The following is a 15133-nucleotide window of genomic DNA, read 5'->3' on the forward strand; positions in this document are numbered from 1 at the left end:
AGCAGGGCGGCCACCGGGCCCCGGGGTGGCCAGCAGGCTTGAACTGGAGGGTGGAGGTTGTCAGGGTTCATTAGTGGTAAATATCTGAGAGTTGGCCCTAGACGTGGCTAATTTTACTAGGAATGCTGGGCTTGGTTTCCTAGTTGTTTTTTTTTAAGGGTTAGCATAAGGGCGGAAAACTTTGTTACAAAGAACAAAATAAAAAAAAAAAAAGGCGCAAATTGGCTGCGCACAGAGTGCAAGCGAGAGGGAACCCCAGCTGTTCTCCCGGGGAGCGGGCTCCTCGGGCCCCTCTGCCTTAGCAGCAGTTCTCTGAGTTTTCCGGCCCACTCTCTGCCCGGCCCCCTGCAGATGTCAATGTGGCCTTGCGCAAAATCGCCAACTTGCTGAAGCCAGACAAAGAGATCGTGCAGGACGGCGACCATATGATCATCCGCACGCTGAGCACTTTTAGAAACTACATCATGGACTTCCAGGTTGGGAAGGAGTTTGAGGAGGATCTGACGGGCATAGATGACCGCAAGTGCATGGTGAGGATGTACTACACCCGGCATCTCCTGGGGGGGCGGGAGGGGGGGGGGGGGACTGACCAACCGCTGGGCTCATTCATTTGAGAGGGGACCAAGGGCCCTTGTATTCTTAGGGACCAGGGATCTTGGCCTGGTGCCCCAAGTAGGCAGCACCCCTCACCCAGCATCCTCCTCTGTGCAAACCGGATGGTTATAGTTATAAAAATTTCGGCTTCTTTAGTTTCTTCTGTGTCCCGACATGTGCTTTATACACTTGACTCCGCCTAATCCTCCCAACAACCTTTGAGGGAGGTATGAGTACACCCATTTAACAGATGAGAAAACTGTCTCAAAGAGATGAAGTAACATGCCTGGAGCAGCACCGTGAGGGAGGGGTGGGCTGGAATTCCAGGCATGTCTGTCGACTGTTCTCTGGCTGCACTCTGGGTGGTGGAGGAAGGAGAGAGAGCAGGAAGGGAGGAAATAAAGAAGAAACACAGGAAACCCTCTTGAAGTGTAAACTTCCCATATGACCGAGCACGAAGCCACTCTAGGAAGCAGGGGCCACTGTGATCCCTGCCAGAAGCCTTCTGACCTGCCCCTTTCTGTCCCCAAACTGGGATTTGGCTCCTGACCACCCATCCCCGTCCCCACCTGTCTTCCACTCTGTGACCCATCCCCGTCCCCACCTGTCTTCCACTCTGCGCAGAGGAGCTTCCTTTGAACCTTGCAGCCAACACCTACTGGAAAGGTCAGCTCCTCTGAAGCTCCAGCCAGAGGCTGCAGCAATGGGGGGAGGAGGTGGAGAGCCGCCCCCAAGGATGGGAAGCTGGTGACCAGGAGACCCCAATTAGTGCTGCCACAGCAAACTCCGGAAGGGCAGCCCCAGGCCTCCATCAACATTCTCTGGTCACTGGGAGGTCAGGGTACTCGGGTCTCCCTTTCACAGTCTTGGGTCCAGAGCTGGTTTCTGCTTATCCATGAGGCCCTCCCTCTTGTCCTCCCCGCCCCCTTCCGTTATTACGGGGGTCTGCTGTTTGCCCTGCACTGCGCACAGCCCAGTGAGGGAGGGGTTAGTCCCCCATATTATGCAATAGCAGGCTCCCCAGGAGAAGGGACTGGCGAGAGATGGGATCTGAACCCTAGGTCTTTGGACTTTGAAGCCCACGCTCCGGCTCTCGGCCAGGTTCCTCTCTGCTGGTAGCCTGTGCAGAAACCAGACGGCTGAGACTCCTTAGGACAGTGGTTGAGGAGTGCTGGTGTCGGATTGAGGAGCCCCAGGCCCGGAGGACTCCTCCTCTGTTGTTGATTCATCTGAAGGCAGTCAGGAGTGAGTGTGAGCCTGCTGTTCGGAATGATAGCGGAAGAGGGGGTAGCCGCCCTGGAGTGTCCTTGGAGAGGCCAGTAGTGGGAGAAAACACTATTGTGTCTGTAAAGACCCAAGGCCTCTAATCTGCCCAGAGGCTCTGTGGGAAAGGTCTGCCATGGTGAGGTGGGGGCCCTGCCCTGCCTTTCAGACCTCTGTCCATGATCCGCCCCCTGGCCCGCTGCGTGGAATTGCACTGTAAGAACAGTCGTCCCCAGCTCACTCCTGGGGAACTCACAGAGCACAAAAAACATCTGTTTATTTTGGGTCACCTACAACCTCTGGAATGTGTTGGCTTGAACCTGGCTAATTATCTTTGCTCTTTTATTCCCTCCATGAATGCGGAAAACATCCATTGATCACCCAGGAATACTAGCTAATACTCAAGGGCTTACTGTGTACCTGGTACTGTTCACATTTTATTTTAATTCGGTCTTCACAACATTTTACAGATAAGAAGACCGAGGCAGGGCTTGCTGTGTGGTCTCTGGGAAGCAAAGTAAATGGCAGAGGGAGGATTTGAATTTGGTCCGTCAGCACCAGAGTGCCTGCCCTTAACCATTGCACAGTACCCGCCGCTTTCCTGACGTGCTAGTAGTCACTGCTCCAGGGGCCGGGGGACAGCCCAGCACGCACAATCCCTGGTGTGCGGGAACTCATAGTCTTTGTGGCGGAGACACACAGTCCGTACACTGTGAGATCAGTGGTGACAAAGGGAAGCACGCAGAGGAGGGATCCAGAGCGTTCTAGAGAGGGGCACTTCTGTACTTGATTATAAAAGAAGAGGAGGAAGGGAGGGTTTTGGACACAAGGAAAGGGACACATGCCACCTTCTTTTCTTAACCCAGCAGTAGGACAGTGGTAGCTGAGCAGATCAGGGAGCCCAGCGGCTGGGCAAACCGGATGATATCGGGCAAGATTCATGGTCCCTTCTGCTATCCCAGGACTCACTAGATGGCCACTCTTTACTTTGCTGTTGCCCTTTGGGGAGGGAAGGCCCCTCTGCCCAGGCCTGCCCTTGGCCCCCGCCTCGCCTTTCTCTCCTGACTGCCCAGCTGGGTGGCGGGCCATAGTGAAGAGCGTGCTGTGGAGGGTTAGAACCGAATTACAGGAACTGCCAGCCTGAGGCTTGTGAATGGAGGGGAGCTACATGCCAAGATGCCATGCTGGCTGCGGTCTCTGGGCCCTCAGGGGCCTGAGCAAGGTGGTGGCCCCTTCTGCTCCACACGCTCTGCACCCACCAGCCAGTCCAGCAGCTGGGAGGAAGCCAGTTTGTTCTCAGCATCAGGCGGCTTCATTCTAACGTGTTCTTCCCAGCACATTACAAAGGTGTCATTTCTCACCTGGGATCATTCATTCAGGTGTGTTCATTCCTCTCTCAGTCCTACAAGTATTTCGAGGTGCTGGCTCTGTCTTTGCAGCCCTTTGTTACTGAGATGAATCATATGAGAGTCCTGTCCTCACGGAGTTCAGGGTAGTGGGGGAGACAGGCCACAGCAGCCAGTCATACTGTGATGTGTGCCATGGAGGGAGGAGAGGCAGAGAACTACCTCCTCCTGGCTCTGGGAGGTCAGGAGAAGTTCCCAAGGAAGTGGAGTCTAAGCTGTGGCTTGAAGGATAGACAGGAAGTCGCCAGGCAAACAGGAAGAGGACGAGAGGAAGGCCAAGGCCAAGAGAGCAGCACTTGGTAAGTGCTATTTCGGACCTATTTCACACCAGGCCCTGGACTCAGTGTGGGGTCACGGAGGTAGCACAGCCTCCTGGAGCCCCCAGGCCAGTGGAGGAGACAGATGCATCTTCAGGCCGTTGCAGCCCAGTGTTGTGATGGAAGCACAGTGGGCTGAGGAGCATAGAACTGGGGTTTGGGGGGCAGTGGTCATGGAAGGCTCCCTGGAGGAGGTCACAACTGAGTGAGGCCTTGAAGGACAAGTAAGAATTAGGGCTGACTTGGAGAAAGGATAAAGCATTCCAGGCAGAGGGAACCATATGCACAAAGGCCCAGAGGTCAGAAAAGGCCTGGTTGGGAGGAGGTTTCGGGTGAGAGAGGTGCAGTCTGGAAGACTTCAGTGTGGCTGGTGTGCAAAATGTGGCCAAAGGAGAGGAGGGTGATGAGGACTTAAGGAGCCCACAGCCTCAGGGAGCCCTTGCTGAGAGAGGAGTGGTCAGCCAGCTGGGAGAGGAGTGGTCAGGCTGCTGGGAGAGGAGTGGTAAGCCTGCTGGAGGGGTATGGTCAGGCTGCTGGGAGAGGCGTGGTCAGCCTGCTTGGAGAGGCGTGGCCAGCCTGCTGGAAGAGGCATGGTCAGCCTGCTGGGAGAGGAGTGGTTAGACTGCTGGGAGAGGCGTGGTCAGCCTGCTGGAAGAGACGTGGTCAGCCTGCTGGAAGAGGCGTGGTCAGGCTGCTGGGAGAGGCGTGGCCATCCTGCTGGAAGAGGCGTGGTCAGCCTGCTGGAAGAGGCGTGGTCAGGCTGCTGGGAGAGGCGTGGCCATCCTGCTGGAGAGGCGTGGTCAGCCTGCTGGGAGAAGTGAGGCTGACATTCCTCTCTGAGGTTCCCTGGCTCAGAGATCTCTGACCCTGCCTCTCTTCCATGGGAACAAGATAAGTTTCCTAGCCAGAGGGTGAAATCTGGCCTGCAGATATGTTTTGTTTGGCCTGTGCAATGTTTGAAAAATTTCAAAGCCAGTTGCCAATTATTGCCAAAGATTGTAATATTTCATAGAAAAAAATCCATATTTCTAGCTGTTCTTACCAAAAAAAAAAAAATCAAGATGCTAAAAACACTGGGTGCCTGATTATGTCTGTGCCATGTGGCTCCCTGAGACACTGTCACAGCTGCCCCCTTAGATGGAACAGTTTCCAGTTTACGAAGTCCGTTCACCCCACCCTGTTCCCTGAACTCAAGGATCAGCTGGCCCATCCTCATCGCCGTGTCTTGGGTTCCTGAGCAGCTCGCTAAGCGATGGCTCCCTAAGGGCAAGCCAGCAGCAGCAGCAGCATCACAAGAATGTTAGAAACAGGTTCTCTGGCCACGCCCCTGGCCTGCGAATCAGAAACTGCAATCTGGGTTTCATTGTGCCCACCAGGTGGTTCTGATGCAGCTAAAGCTTTTGATCCACTGCTTTGGAGTAAAGAAACACCTCTGTGCCTGCGCCTCTCTAAACCAGGTGTAGAGAGCCATGTGCCGCTGGCCGGTTTCGTCCATCATCTGACCCCTGTAGATTTGCCATCCATGCCCAGAATCACAGACATGGCTCACGGTCTCTCCCCAGGCTGAGGCATGCAGGGGTTCAGATCCGTGTAGCCAGAGTCACTCACAACGTTTTCAGTCTGTTCTGTTCAGCTCTGACACGCCCCGCAAGCAGCAGAGGCTGTCATTTTGGTGGAAATGTATAGACGAGACCCAGGTTTTCTCCCCTGCCTCCTGCACGCCTTTATCCATCCAGACGAAATCTCCAGCCCAGTTTGAGACCATTATCATTTATTGAACCATTATCATTTATTGAATCGAGCAGTTGTAGGCTGTGGCAGGGTGGGGGACCTTGAAAAAGGAAGGTGCTCCTCAACTTCAAATAGTGTCCCCCACTCTGGGGCCAGGGAACCCCTGGGAATGAGGGATGACGGGGTTCTTTGTTCCCAGCCCCCCCAGCACGAGCAGCTGGTTCCCAGGAACCACAGCCAGCCTGCTCTGCGTGGTGGTGGCAGAAGGGCCGTTTGTCATCCCACCATGGACACCGGGTCAGGTTTTCCCTGGAGGGGGTGGCTTTGTTCACGCAGGAGCCTGGCGCCTGTTCCTTTAGCTGAGGCCTCGCCTTCATATTCAGCTCTGAACTCAGGATGACCCCTTCCACAGAGCCTGCCTTCCACTTCCAGCCTCCGCCCTCCTGTGCAGTCCTTTGTTTTGATTGTAAAAGGGAAAAAATTCAAATAGCAGAGTAGAGAGTCAGTCGACTGAAATGGAAAGGACCCCTTCCCTCTCTTGGCCTGATTCCCACTCCCAGAGGTTATTCTTGTTCCTGTTTCTGTGGGTCTGTCTGGAAATCTTCCTCCATCTATTAATCAGTTAATTAGTCAATATCTCTAAAGCCAAAAAGGAAGGAAGAAAGGCCCACTTCAAATATTGGTGGTGTTTTTTTAATTGGTGAGAGAGAGAGAAACACCGATTTGTTGTTCCACTTATTTATGTGCTCATTGCTTGATTCTTGCATGTGCTCTGACCGGGGATTGAACTGACAACCTTGGTTGTATCAAGAAAATGCTCTTGCCCTGACCGGTTTGGCTCAGTGGATAGAGTGTCAGCCTGCGGACTCAAGGGTCCCAGGTTCGATTCCAGTCAAGGGCATGTACCTTGGTTGCCGGCACATCCCCAGTGGGGAGTGGGCAGGAGGCAGCTGATCGATGTTTGTCTCTCATCGATGTTTCTAACTCTCTATCCCTCTCCCTTCCTCTCTGTAAAAAAATCAGTAAAATATATTTTTAAGAAAATAAAAAGAAAATGCTCTAGCCCAGTGTTCACCAACCTTTCGGACCTCACGGACCACCGGTTGGCGACTGCTGCTCTAGCCAACTGAGCTACTGGCCAGTGCTGTATATTGGTTTTTCACTCAATGATATTTCCTAGGCATCTTTCTATATCAGCACTTATAGATTTTCTGAATTCTGTCCCTTTTAACCATCTATGTTTCCTTCCCTTCCCTCCCTGACTTTCTTGCTTCCATCTGTCCATCATCCATTCATCCGTCCATCTACTTATATGTGGTATACATGAAATCCACCAAACTGCTGTTAACACTTGGGTATAAACTATTGCCAGCTTTCTGATCCTCTTCTTGACTCATTAAAGCAGGGGTTCTCAACCTGTGGGTCGCGACCCCTTTGGGGGTCGAACGACCCTTTCACAGGGGTCGCCCAAGACCATCGGAAAAAAACATATATAATTACATTTTGTTTTTGTGATTAATCACTATGCTTTAATTATGTTCAATTTGTAACAATGAAAATACATCTTGCATATCAGATATTTACATTACGATTCATAACAGTAGCAACATTACAGTTATGAAGTAGCAACGAAAATAATTGTATGGTTGGGGGTCACCACAACATGAGGAACTGTATTAAAGGGTCGCGGCATTAGGAAGGTTGAGAACCACTGCTTTAATGATTAAAGAGATTTTTTTGATTCTTATTTTTTAAAAACACAATGCCAATGGCAGAAGTAACTCCCTGGGCTGCAGAGCTGAGAATGCCGTCGGATTTGGCAGCCCATGGGAGCCTCCTCTGCCCAGATCAGGCCCCCAGCATTCGGCTGGGGCCTTTCCCGGGTGGGAACACGGAGTTTCTTTCATTCTTAGCTGAAGTTCTCCGACCTTTGAAATCGTGTCAGCAGCATGCTTTTGAGGATTACTAAAGGAAGAATTAAAGCAACCCAAATAAAATTCACAAAGTAGCTTTCAAAAATCCCACTGGTTTGTTAGGTTTTGTTTTTTGTTAGGCTGCAACGAAGGAAACTAGCATGTACTCAGTTCTTACTAAGTGCCATGCCCGTACCAAATGATTTTAGCAATTTTCCTCTTTTGGTCCTCACAACTGCTATTCTGAAAGTATCATTATACCCACTTTACAGATGAGAATCTGAGGCTGACAGAGGTTAAGAACCAGCTGGTGGCCGAGGAGGGATTCTGACTAGATAGTCTCTGTTACAAAGCCTCCCATGGAGCTCTGCTGAGGGCTGGCACTTACAACCTGGAGGTAGTCAGTATTGACAAGGCGTGACGATGTGGAGAAGAGTGACCTTAAAGGATTCACACAATGCCTCTGTTTTCACATCTGCAAAATGGGCATCATGACTGCTGCTTACAAGGCACTTTCTGAGGACCATAGAGATAGTTCAGGGGACTGTGCCTTGTGAAGCCACAATGCTGAGTGCAACAAAGGGCCAGAGCCCTCTGATGCCCTACTGAAGGTTTACCACCCCAGTCTCTGAGGATGTCCAGCCCCTCACAGTCAACCCAGAGCCCTGGCTCCATGTGGCCTGGAAGCAGAGAGGTGGGTGGGTCAGGAGACCCCTCCACTCTCCCCTGCAGGCACCCAGAGTCTGTAACTTGATCACTGCCCTTAGGGCCCCATTTCGCCCATGGAAGTCTCTGGAAACCAACCCCTCCAGCCCGGGTCCTATTGCAGACATTTCACATGTGATTGGGATTTATTCATATTTGACTTGGAGCTGATGGGAATCTCAGAGAGCAAGGACCATGCCTGGTTCACAATAGCTTCCTCCCTGGGAAGCATTTTTGTTATGTTTGTTGCTGTCTCTGTTATATAAATTGAGTTGTGCTAGAACGAGCGCGCGCATACACACACACACACACACACACACACACACACACACACCCTTGTCCTCCAAAGGGGAACCCCAGGTCCCTGTCCTGCTGCCTGAAATGCCTCCATCAGAGCACATTAATTTTGGTTAACTATCAAAAGACTTCTTTCTGTGTTCCTTTAATATGTAAATACCTCAGAGTGCTAGCTAGCTGCCTCTAATACAGTGGTTCTCAACCTGCCTAATGCCGCGACCCTTTAATACAGTTCCTCATGTTGTGGTGACCCCCAACCATAAAATTATTTTCGTTGCTACTTCATAACTTTAATGTTGCTACTGTTATGAATTGTAATGTAAATATCTGATATGCAGGATGTATTTTCATTGTTACAAATTGAACATAATTAAAGCATAGTGATTAATCATAAAAACAATATGTAATTATATATGTTTTTTTCCGATGGTCTTGGGCGACCCCTGTGAAAGGGTCGTTCGACCCCCAAAGTGGTCGCGACCCACAGGTTGAGAACCGCTGCTCTAATACCTGGGTGTCAATGCTCTCCTTCCTGCCTGCCTTCCCCCTTCTTTCCTGGCTGAGGATCCTAGGTCAGATGGGAGCACTCTGGGGAAGAACTGTATAAAGAAGATGGGCCTGAAGGCAGGGGGTAAGGGTGCAGGGGAGCCCAGGCTGCAGCACCCACCTTTGTCAGCCTTGCAACAGACTGGCTCCGCCCTCAGAAAATGAGGGGAGAAATCCCATCTTACAATGTGCAATGAGTCAAAAGAGTCACCTTAGAGATCCTCCTTATGGGATTATAGTCCAGGAAAATCATTCAAAAGAAAAAAACAAACTATTGGTAGGAAGGTTTCTGTAGCTGTGTGGTAATAATCCTCAATGACCCACCCCATGTGAGGGCTACTACTCCTACTCTGTGGCAGGCCCTGCCTCCAGCGATCCTAGAGGGGATGCTCTCAATGACCCACCCCATGTGAGGGCTCCTACTCCGTGGCAGGCCCTGCCTCCAGCGATCCTAGAGGGGATGCTGCTCTCCCATTTCACAGACAGACCTGAGGGGCCTGCCCCCATCACACTACTGGTGTCTCGCCTTCAGATCTCGGAGACTCCTGCTTTGTGTGGTTTACAGAACAGGCTGCCTCCTGCTGGTGTTTCTAGGTGCCAGGTGACCACGGTGGTTAGAGTGACTGGCATTTTAATTCCATAGAGCACCGCGTAGCCATGTAAATGATCCCCGTGAAGATAAATGAAAAGCGTTTATGGGCAATCAGTCAACAAGTTCCACAGATTCTGCAGCTTAGCGTCTCTTTCCCCGTTCCCCATCCCCACAGTTCTGCCGACCTCTTGCCTGTAGTAATGATAGCAACATCTCTTGTGCTTACTGTGTGCCAGGCTGTGTTCCGTAGATTGTTTTATTTAATGACTGCATTGGTCCCCCTCCCACTGCCTTCAACACTGCAGCCCAACCTTCCCATTCTAAAAAGGGAATCTGATCATGCTACTCAAAGCTCAACACTGCCAGAGGCTCCCCAGGGCTGACAGGCAGAGCCAGGCCACACCTGCCTCTTTAGCCCCATTCCCTACCTCACACCATATACTTTGCCCCCCCTCACCCTTTGCAGGTGCCTTCACTTGCCATCCCCTTTTTGCATTTCTCTGCTCACTTCCCTGGGATAAGGCCCCCACCTCCTCCTCCTGGAAGATAAGTTCTCATTGATCAAGACCAGCTTAACTGCTCCATCAGTCTTGTCCTGACTCTCCATCCTCATTCTTGCCTTCTCCTCCCTGCTTCTCTCTGCAGGTGCTGCTACCCGGGTACCTGTGACACCTCTTAATGCATCTGAGATTCCAGACAGTGGAGCCTACTCCTTTGTATCCCCAGTGCCTAGCACAAGGGGCTCCAATGTGTTTGTCAAATGAGTGTTAAGTACAAATAGCAGGCCCTCAAACAATATAAATGGTAGCCATCGATCCTATCACTGCAAGATCCACTTGCCATTTAATAATAGTTAAAGCGTGTCCATATTTCCCACGTGCTAGGAATTCTAAGCACTTTCCACGCATTCGTTCTTTAATCCTCACAATTCCCTGATGAAAATGCCAGAATTCTTCCTGTGTTATCCATGGAGAAAATGAAAGGCAGAACAGGTGTCTTGTCTGAGATCAGGTAGCTGGCAGAGCAGGGCTTGGCTCCTACTGGTCTGACTCTAGATTGTCACTAGAGAGAGATGACATCGTTGTTATGCTAAGGGGGTCAAAGCTCTGGATTAATCCCTCTGTGAATCTCTTGAAATCTGAAATTCGGTGTCCCTCTGCAAAGCGGTCGTGTCAGGGAATGGACTCGTCGGGTGCAGAGGAGTGACGTCTGGTTTACCATCCCCGATAGTGGAGGCTACTTTGCAGGCCAACAACCCATCTTCAAGGGCTGAGGGCAGCTGCTCCTGGCCCTCCTTCAAGCTCTTGCTTGTCCACAGCCCAGCTCCCTCTGAGATAGTCTGGCTGATTTGTAACCAATTTAGCTCTGGAGCCAGACTGTCATCTTGGAAATCTCATCTCTGCCACTTATAACCTACTGCCCTTAAGCAAGTTACTTCACCTCTCTGTGCCTTTACTTGTCTGTGAAGTGGGGATAATTATACAGTGAGGGATACCTACTCCCTGGGGAGGAGTAGATGCAGGAAAGCCTGCATGCAACTGCTCTAGTGATATGAGTTATTAATCCTCGCACCTTGTAAACCATGTCCATCAAAAGACAAATTCTGGGGCCTGTAACGTGTGAAGGGACACCTGGCCGTCCAGAGAAAAGCTAACAGGGTCCCATGAGCGGAGGTAGGCCCACAGACACAGGCTGGGCAAGGGCAGAGGGGAGCCACTGCTTACCAAGTATTGTATGTGCCCGGCACTGAAACTGGTCCTTGCAGACCCTTGTTTCACTTCCTCCTTTGGCTCCGTTCCGTGGCAAACCCATTTTGCAGATGAAGAAATGGAGGCTCCAATGAATGTGGAGTAAATGGCTCAAGGTCATTACCAGCTAGAAGGAGGTGGGCATGGGTTGGAGCTCAGGCCTGCCTCTGTCCTGCCCAAGGCTCTCATTGGGTCTCTCCTGAGTGCCCAGCTCCGGCAGGAGAACTGCTGTCCAGTGGCTGGGCCAGACCCAGGCCCACAGCCAGCAGTAGGTGCTATTTCCCGGTGACGGCATCCATGGCAGCACGATAGTCCTGTGGGCACAGGGGGCAGCGCATGTTCAGAGTTGGGCAGAAGGGGGTTACACCATGGCTGATGCTCTCGCTGGCTGTGTGGCCCTGCATGATGACCAAGTGCTCCGGGCCTGAGAAAGTCGGGGCCCTGTCACACCAGGGGCTAACCCCATTTTATAAGGCTGACCTAAGGAAGAATGAACAGCCACATTGCCTGGGCTATCTTGTCTTAAAAAATGGGTGTTCGTGGCCTGAAAAATAACAAGAGTATCCCTATTCATTCAGCAAGTGGTGATGTGCCTTTTCCCTGCCAGAGATTCTAAGGTGGGAGCTGACATCCTTCTGGGACATAAAGGATCCAGACCCCTGACCTGCTCCCTCTTCCCTGGTTACCAAGCCGGCATCTCTTATCTTCTGGGAGCTGTTTGTTTCTGTTCTCCTTGAAAGATTTAAAAAAATAGAGGCGGACTATGCCTTTCAGAGCCCCTCTGAGCCTTTTTGGCAGGACGGCGTCCCCTTATGCCCCTCCCACTTCGGATGGACCCGATAATCCTTGCACTGGCTGAGTAGCAGAGCCGGCTCTGCCTGCCCGAGAAGCAAACATCTGGATTCTCCATTGCACCAGGCTTGGCTGGTGGAGCCACAGAGATGTGAGGTTGAGGAAGAAGAGAGGCCGTGAGTGGTCTCCCCAGTAAATTCAGGGGTGGGAGTGCAGGCTCAGGCTCCATGGGAGCGTTATGCCAAGAGAGTCCAGCCAGGCAATGCCCCTCATGTCGCCCCTGCACAGTCTGCATCTGTCCAGGCTGTGCCCTCTGTCTGGGAGTCTCTTGGGCTCCTTTTTCAATTTTTACTTTGTAACCCAGACTTTATGAAGTTTTTGGTGTCAATTCCAGCATGACCTCCAATATTACCTCTTCCAGGAACCCTTCCCTGCTAGACCTCTGTCCCCACATCAGAGGCTGATGAGGAGGCTTCCCCCTTGCATAGCTACATGCCGGCACCTGCCTTTAACTAGCACTTCCCGTTCTGCTGGAATCCTCTGTCTGCTTGTCTTCTTTTCCAGTAGTGTATGACCTGCCTCTATTTCCTGCACCTGACGCTGGTGTGCAGGCGTGGAACCCACAATGACTGAATGTTGTTTCCTTGCACAGAACCGCGCTGCAAAAGCCTACTGCTCATTCAAGGGTCAGATCAGGGCATGGCAGAGCACAGTAGCCAAGAGTGCTACTAGATGTCAATCTCATCTGCCCACTTCTTGGGTGCATGACCTGGAAGCCTCAGTCTCCACATCTGTAAAATGGGGAGAAGCATAACTGCTCCAGGTGGTTTAAGGAATCAACTTGCTGCGACCCATGTTCTGTTTAATGTCCTGCCCGGCACGTAGTGAGTGTCCAGTGTGTGTTGTTAGGATGACGATGGTGACAGTGACCCTCTTCCACCAGGAAGCCTTCCCAGCATCCCAGGCTGGGCTAGGTGCCCATCACACATCCCAGCATGGAATGCGGGTGGTGTCCATGTCAGTGTACATGTCTGCCTTCCCTGCAGGCTGAGCCCAGCCTCAGGGCCACCCTCAGTGCTGGTCCCCTAGGACTGCGTGCAGTTCTACAGGAGCCCTTCGACCATCTCCAGCCCCATTGCCCTCCTCCCCACCCAGAGCCGTGGCCTCCTGGGGCCTCGGGATCTCTGACAGTTTTTTGTTTAAAATTGATTCTGGTTACTTTCTTACATGTTTAAGGAGGTTTGAAAAATAACATGCCAAGAAGAGTCTTAACATTTTTTGCTGTTTTTTTTTTGTTTGGTTCGTTTTTATTTTTTTGAGCGGAGACAACAGAGTCTTAACATTTTATCATTGTGTTTGTCCTGAGAATTAGTTATCATTTGCTATAAGCTTCTTTGTGGTATTGGAATTGCATTCTTCATGCCCACAAAGGCCTTTTTGTGGCTTCATTGGTTTGTAGTAGTTGCTTTTAACAGCGTTTATGTCCCTAATTACTTGTTCACATTTTAAGGCCTTATTAATTTAGTTTTAATCTGCTTTTAGAGCGAATTGGCTTTCCCATCGCATGTGCTGATTTTAGATAATTGCCAGCCCCCTAGGAATGGATCAGAGGAAGTGGAGCCAGCCCAGCCACTCAGCAGCAGCCTGGCCTCACGGCAGCGAGTGCACTCCTCAGCCAGAGAGAAGTGGGTTTCAGTGATGGCTGGACTCCTAACCCCTAGGTGTCTTGGGCTGGTGATTTAACTAAGCTGCGTTTTTATCAGCTTTAAAGGTCAAGTGAAGCACTATGGAACCCTCCCCGCACAGGGTTCTATGTGACCCTCCTTGACCTTCCCACAAGCTCCAGAGGCTGAGAACGTCCTCATTGTCCCAGGAACCCTCAAAGGGTAGAGCCACTGGAAGCTCGAACCCCAGGAGGAAGGGCCAATTGGCCTCGTGTAGTAATTCACACCACGTGTAGGAGTACACTGTCTGGGTTTTTCAATTCATCCCCCAAATTTAAAGAGTACACGTTTGGAGTCAGGCCTGCGTCAGTCCTGGCTCTGGCCTCTGCAGGCAGAATCACCGTGGACAAGACCTGCCCTGTGAAGCTCTGGCTCTACAACCACAGAAAACAAGATCCACTCCCAGCCTCTGGGAGGTCCATAAGCAGAGGGCCTCCTGGAGCTGGGCGGGTGAAAGTGAAGGGATGAGTGATTGATCGTCCCCCTGCCCCGCTCGCAGGAGTGGGAGTTTGGACATGTGGGAACTGTAACGAATGTCACAAATTCTTGGCGGCCAACTTGAATCCCACTAGTTGTGGTTCATGTCAGGTCACTACCAAAGATGAATCCATTTAATGGGAATGGCCTGTCACTGCTAGTACAGGTCACTTGCACAGGGCCAGGAGGCTCGAGACTTCCCTGGGACATCCTTCCTCGGGCCGCCTGCAGGAGTCAGGTTTTCTGTCACTGTCCCCGTGCAGCTGTGCCAACAGGGCTTGCTAAGTGGTCAGGGGAGCTAGACAATGGCTTTTAAGGTGACAGTCCCTTGTCAGAGTGATGCAAAGCTGTCTGCATTCATCTGTTGGTGCATGTCTTTTTGGGAAAGCTGCTGACAAGGCCAAAGTATTGGAGGTTATTCATTTTTAATAGAAAAGTTAGACTGGCTTTGCTTTATAACCAGCTGCTCTGGGCTCCAGCCCATTGGCCGACTTTTAGGTGGACAATGCGATGAGAATTACTGTTGAAAGGGGAGCTGAGCGTAGCCATACTTCCCCCCGCCTTGTCCTTGGATTTGTTTGCCCATGTTTTGTACCATGTCCACCTCAGCCCCCAGAGCAAACATGTCAAACACAAAGGCTAACACGGGCCAAATAAGCAAGGTTTGAGTTTATGTGGGCCACAAAAAAACGAAAGCTTCAATTTTCATAGAAACTTACGTGGGTTTATTTCGATAGAGACATGCTGAATACAAAGGGCTGAAATAAATGAGTCATCATTAACGTCAAATAATAGAACATTTTAATAAAAATTAATATTTTTTCTTGAACATTACCTTACCAGACACTGAATAACTGCACAAATTCATAAGCATTACACAAATAAACCTGTTTTTCCTGTTCTCCAAAAGCGAAATATTTCCTGTTGCGCACACCAAACAAGTCAGTCCAAGACTAATGACGTGGCAATCGGCTGCTAAAATATTCGCTGCAAGTATTAGTGGAGAGAAATGGTGCACCTGCACATAA

The 15133-nt window shown here is 50.9% G+C and overlaps 2 protein-coding genes across 3 annotated transcripts in view; both read left to right on the forward strand.

The window, feature by feature from the left end:
• The window catches only part of LOC102258798 (nicotinamide/nicotinic acid mononucleotide adenylyltransferase 3), a 91705-nt gene that overhangs the window by 71000 nt on the left and 5572 nt on the right, over positions 1-15133 (forward strand). For both annotated transcript variants that reach the window (XM_014537471.1, XM_014537472.1), the window contains exon 4: positions 352-530. In XM_014537471.1, the coding sequence (XP_014392957.1) occupies positions 352-530 (179 nt within the window). The remainder of the gene's footprint in view (positions 1-351; positions 531-15133) is intronic.
• Positions 3311-15133, forward strand: part of RBP2 (retinol binding protein 2, cellular) — a 55345-nt gene continuing 43522 nt past the window's right edge. The window contains exon 1 of the mRNA XM_005863513.2: positions 3311-3562. The gene's annotated coding sequence lies outside the window, so the exon portion shown is untranslated. The remainder of the gene's footprint in view (positions 3563-15133) is intronic.

This window comes from Myotis brandtii, unplaced genomic scaffold, assembly GCF_000412655.1.
Source record: "Myotis brandtii unplaced genomic scaffold, ASM41265v1 scaffold18, whole genome shotgun sequence".
Lineage (NCBI taxonomy): Eukaryota > Metazoa > Chordata > Mammalia > Chiroptera > Vespertilionidae > Myotis > Myotis brandtii.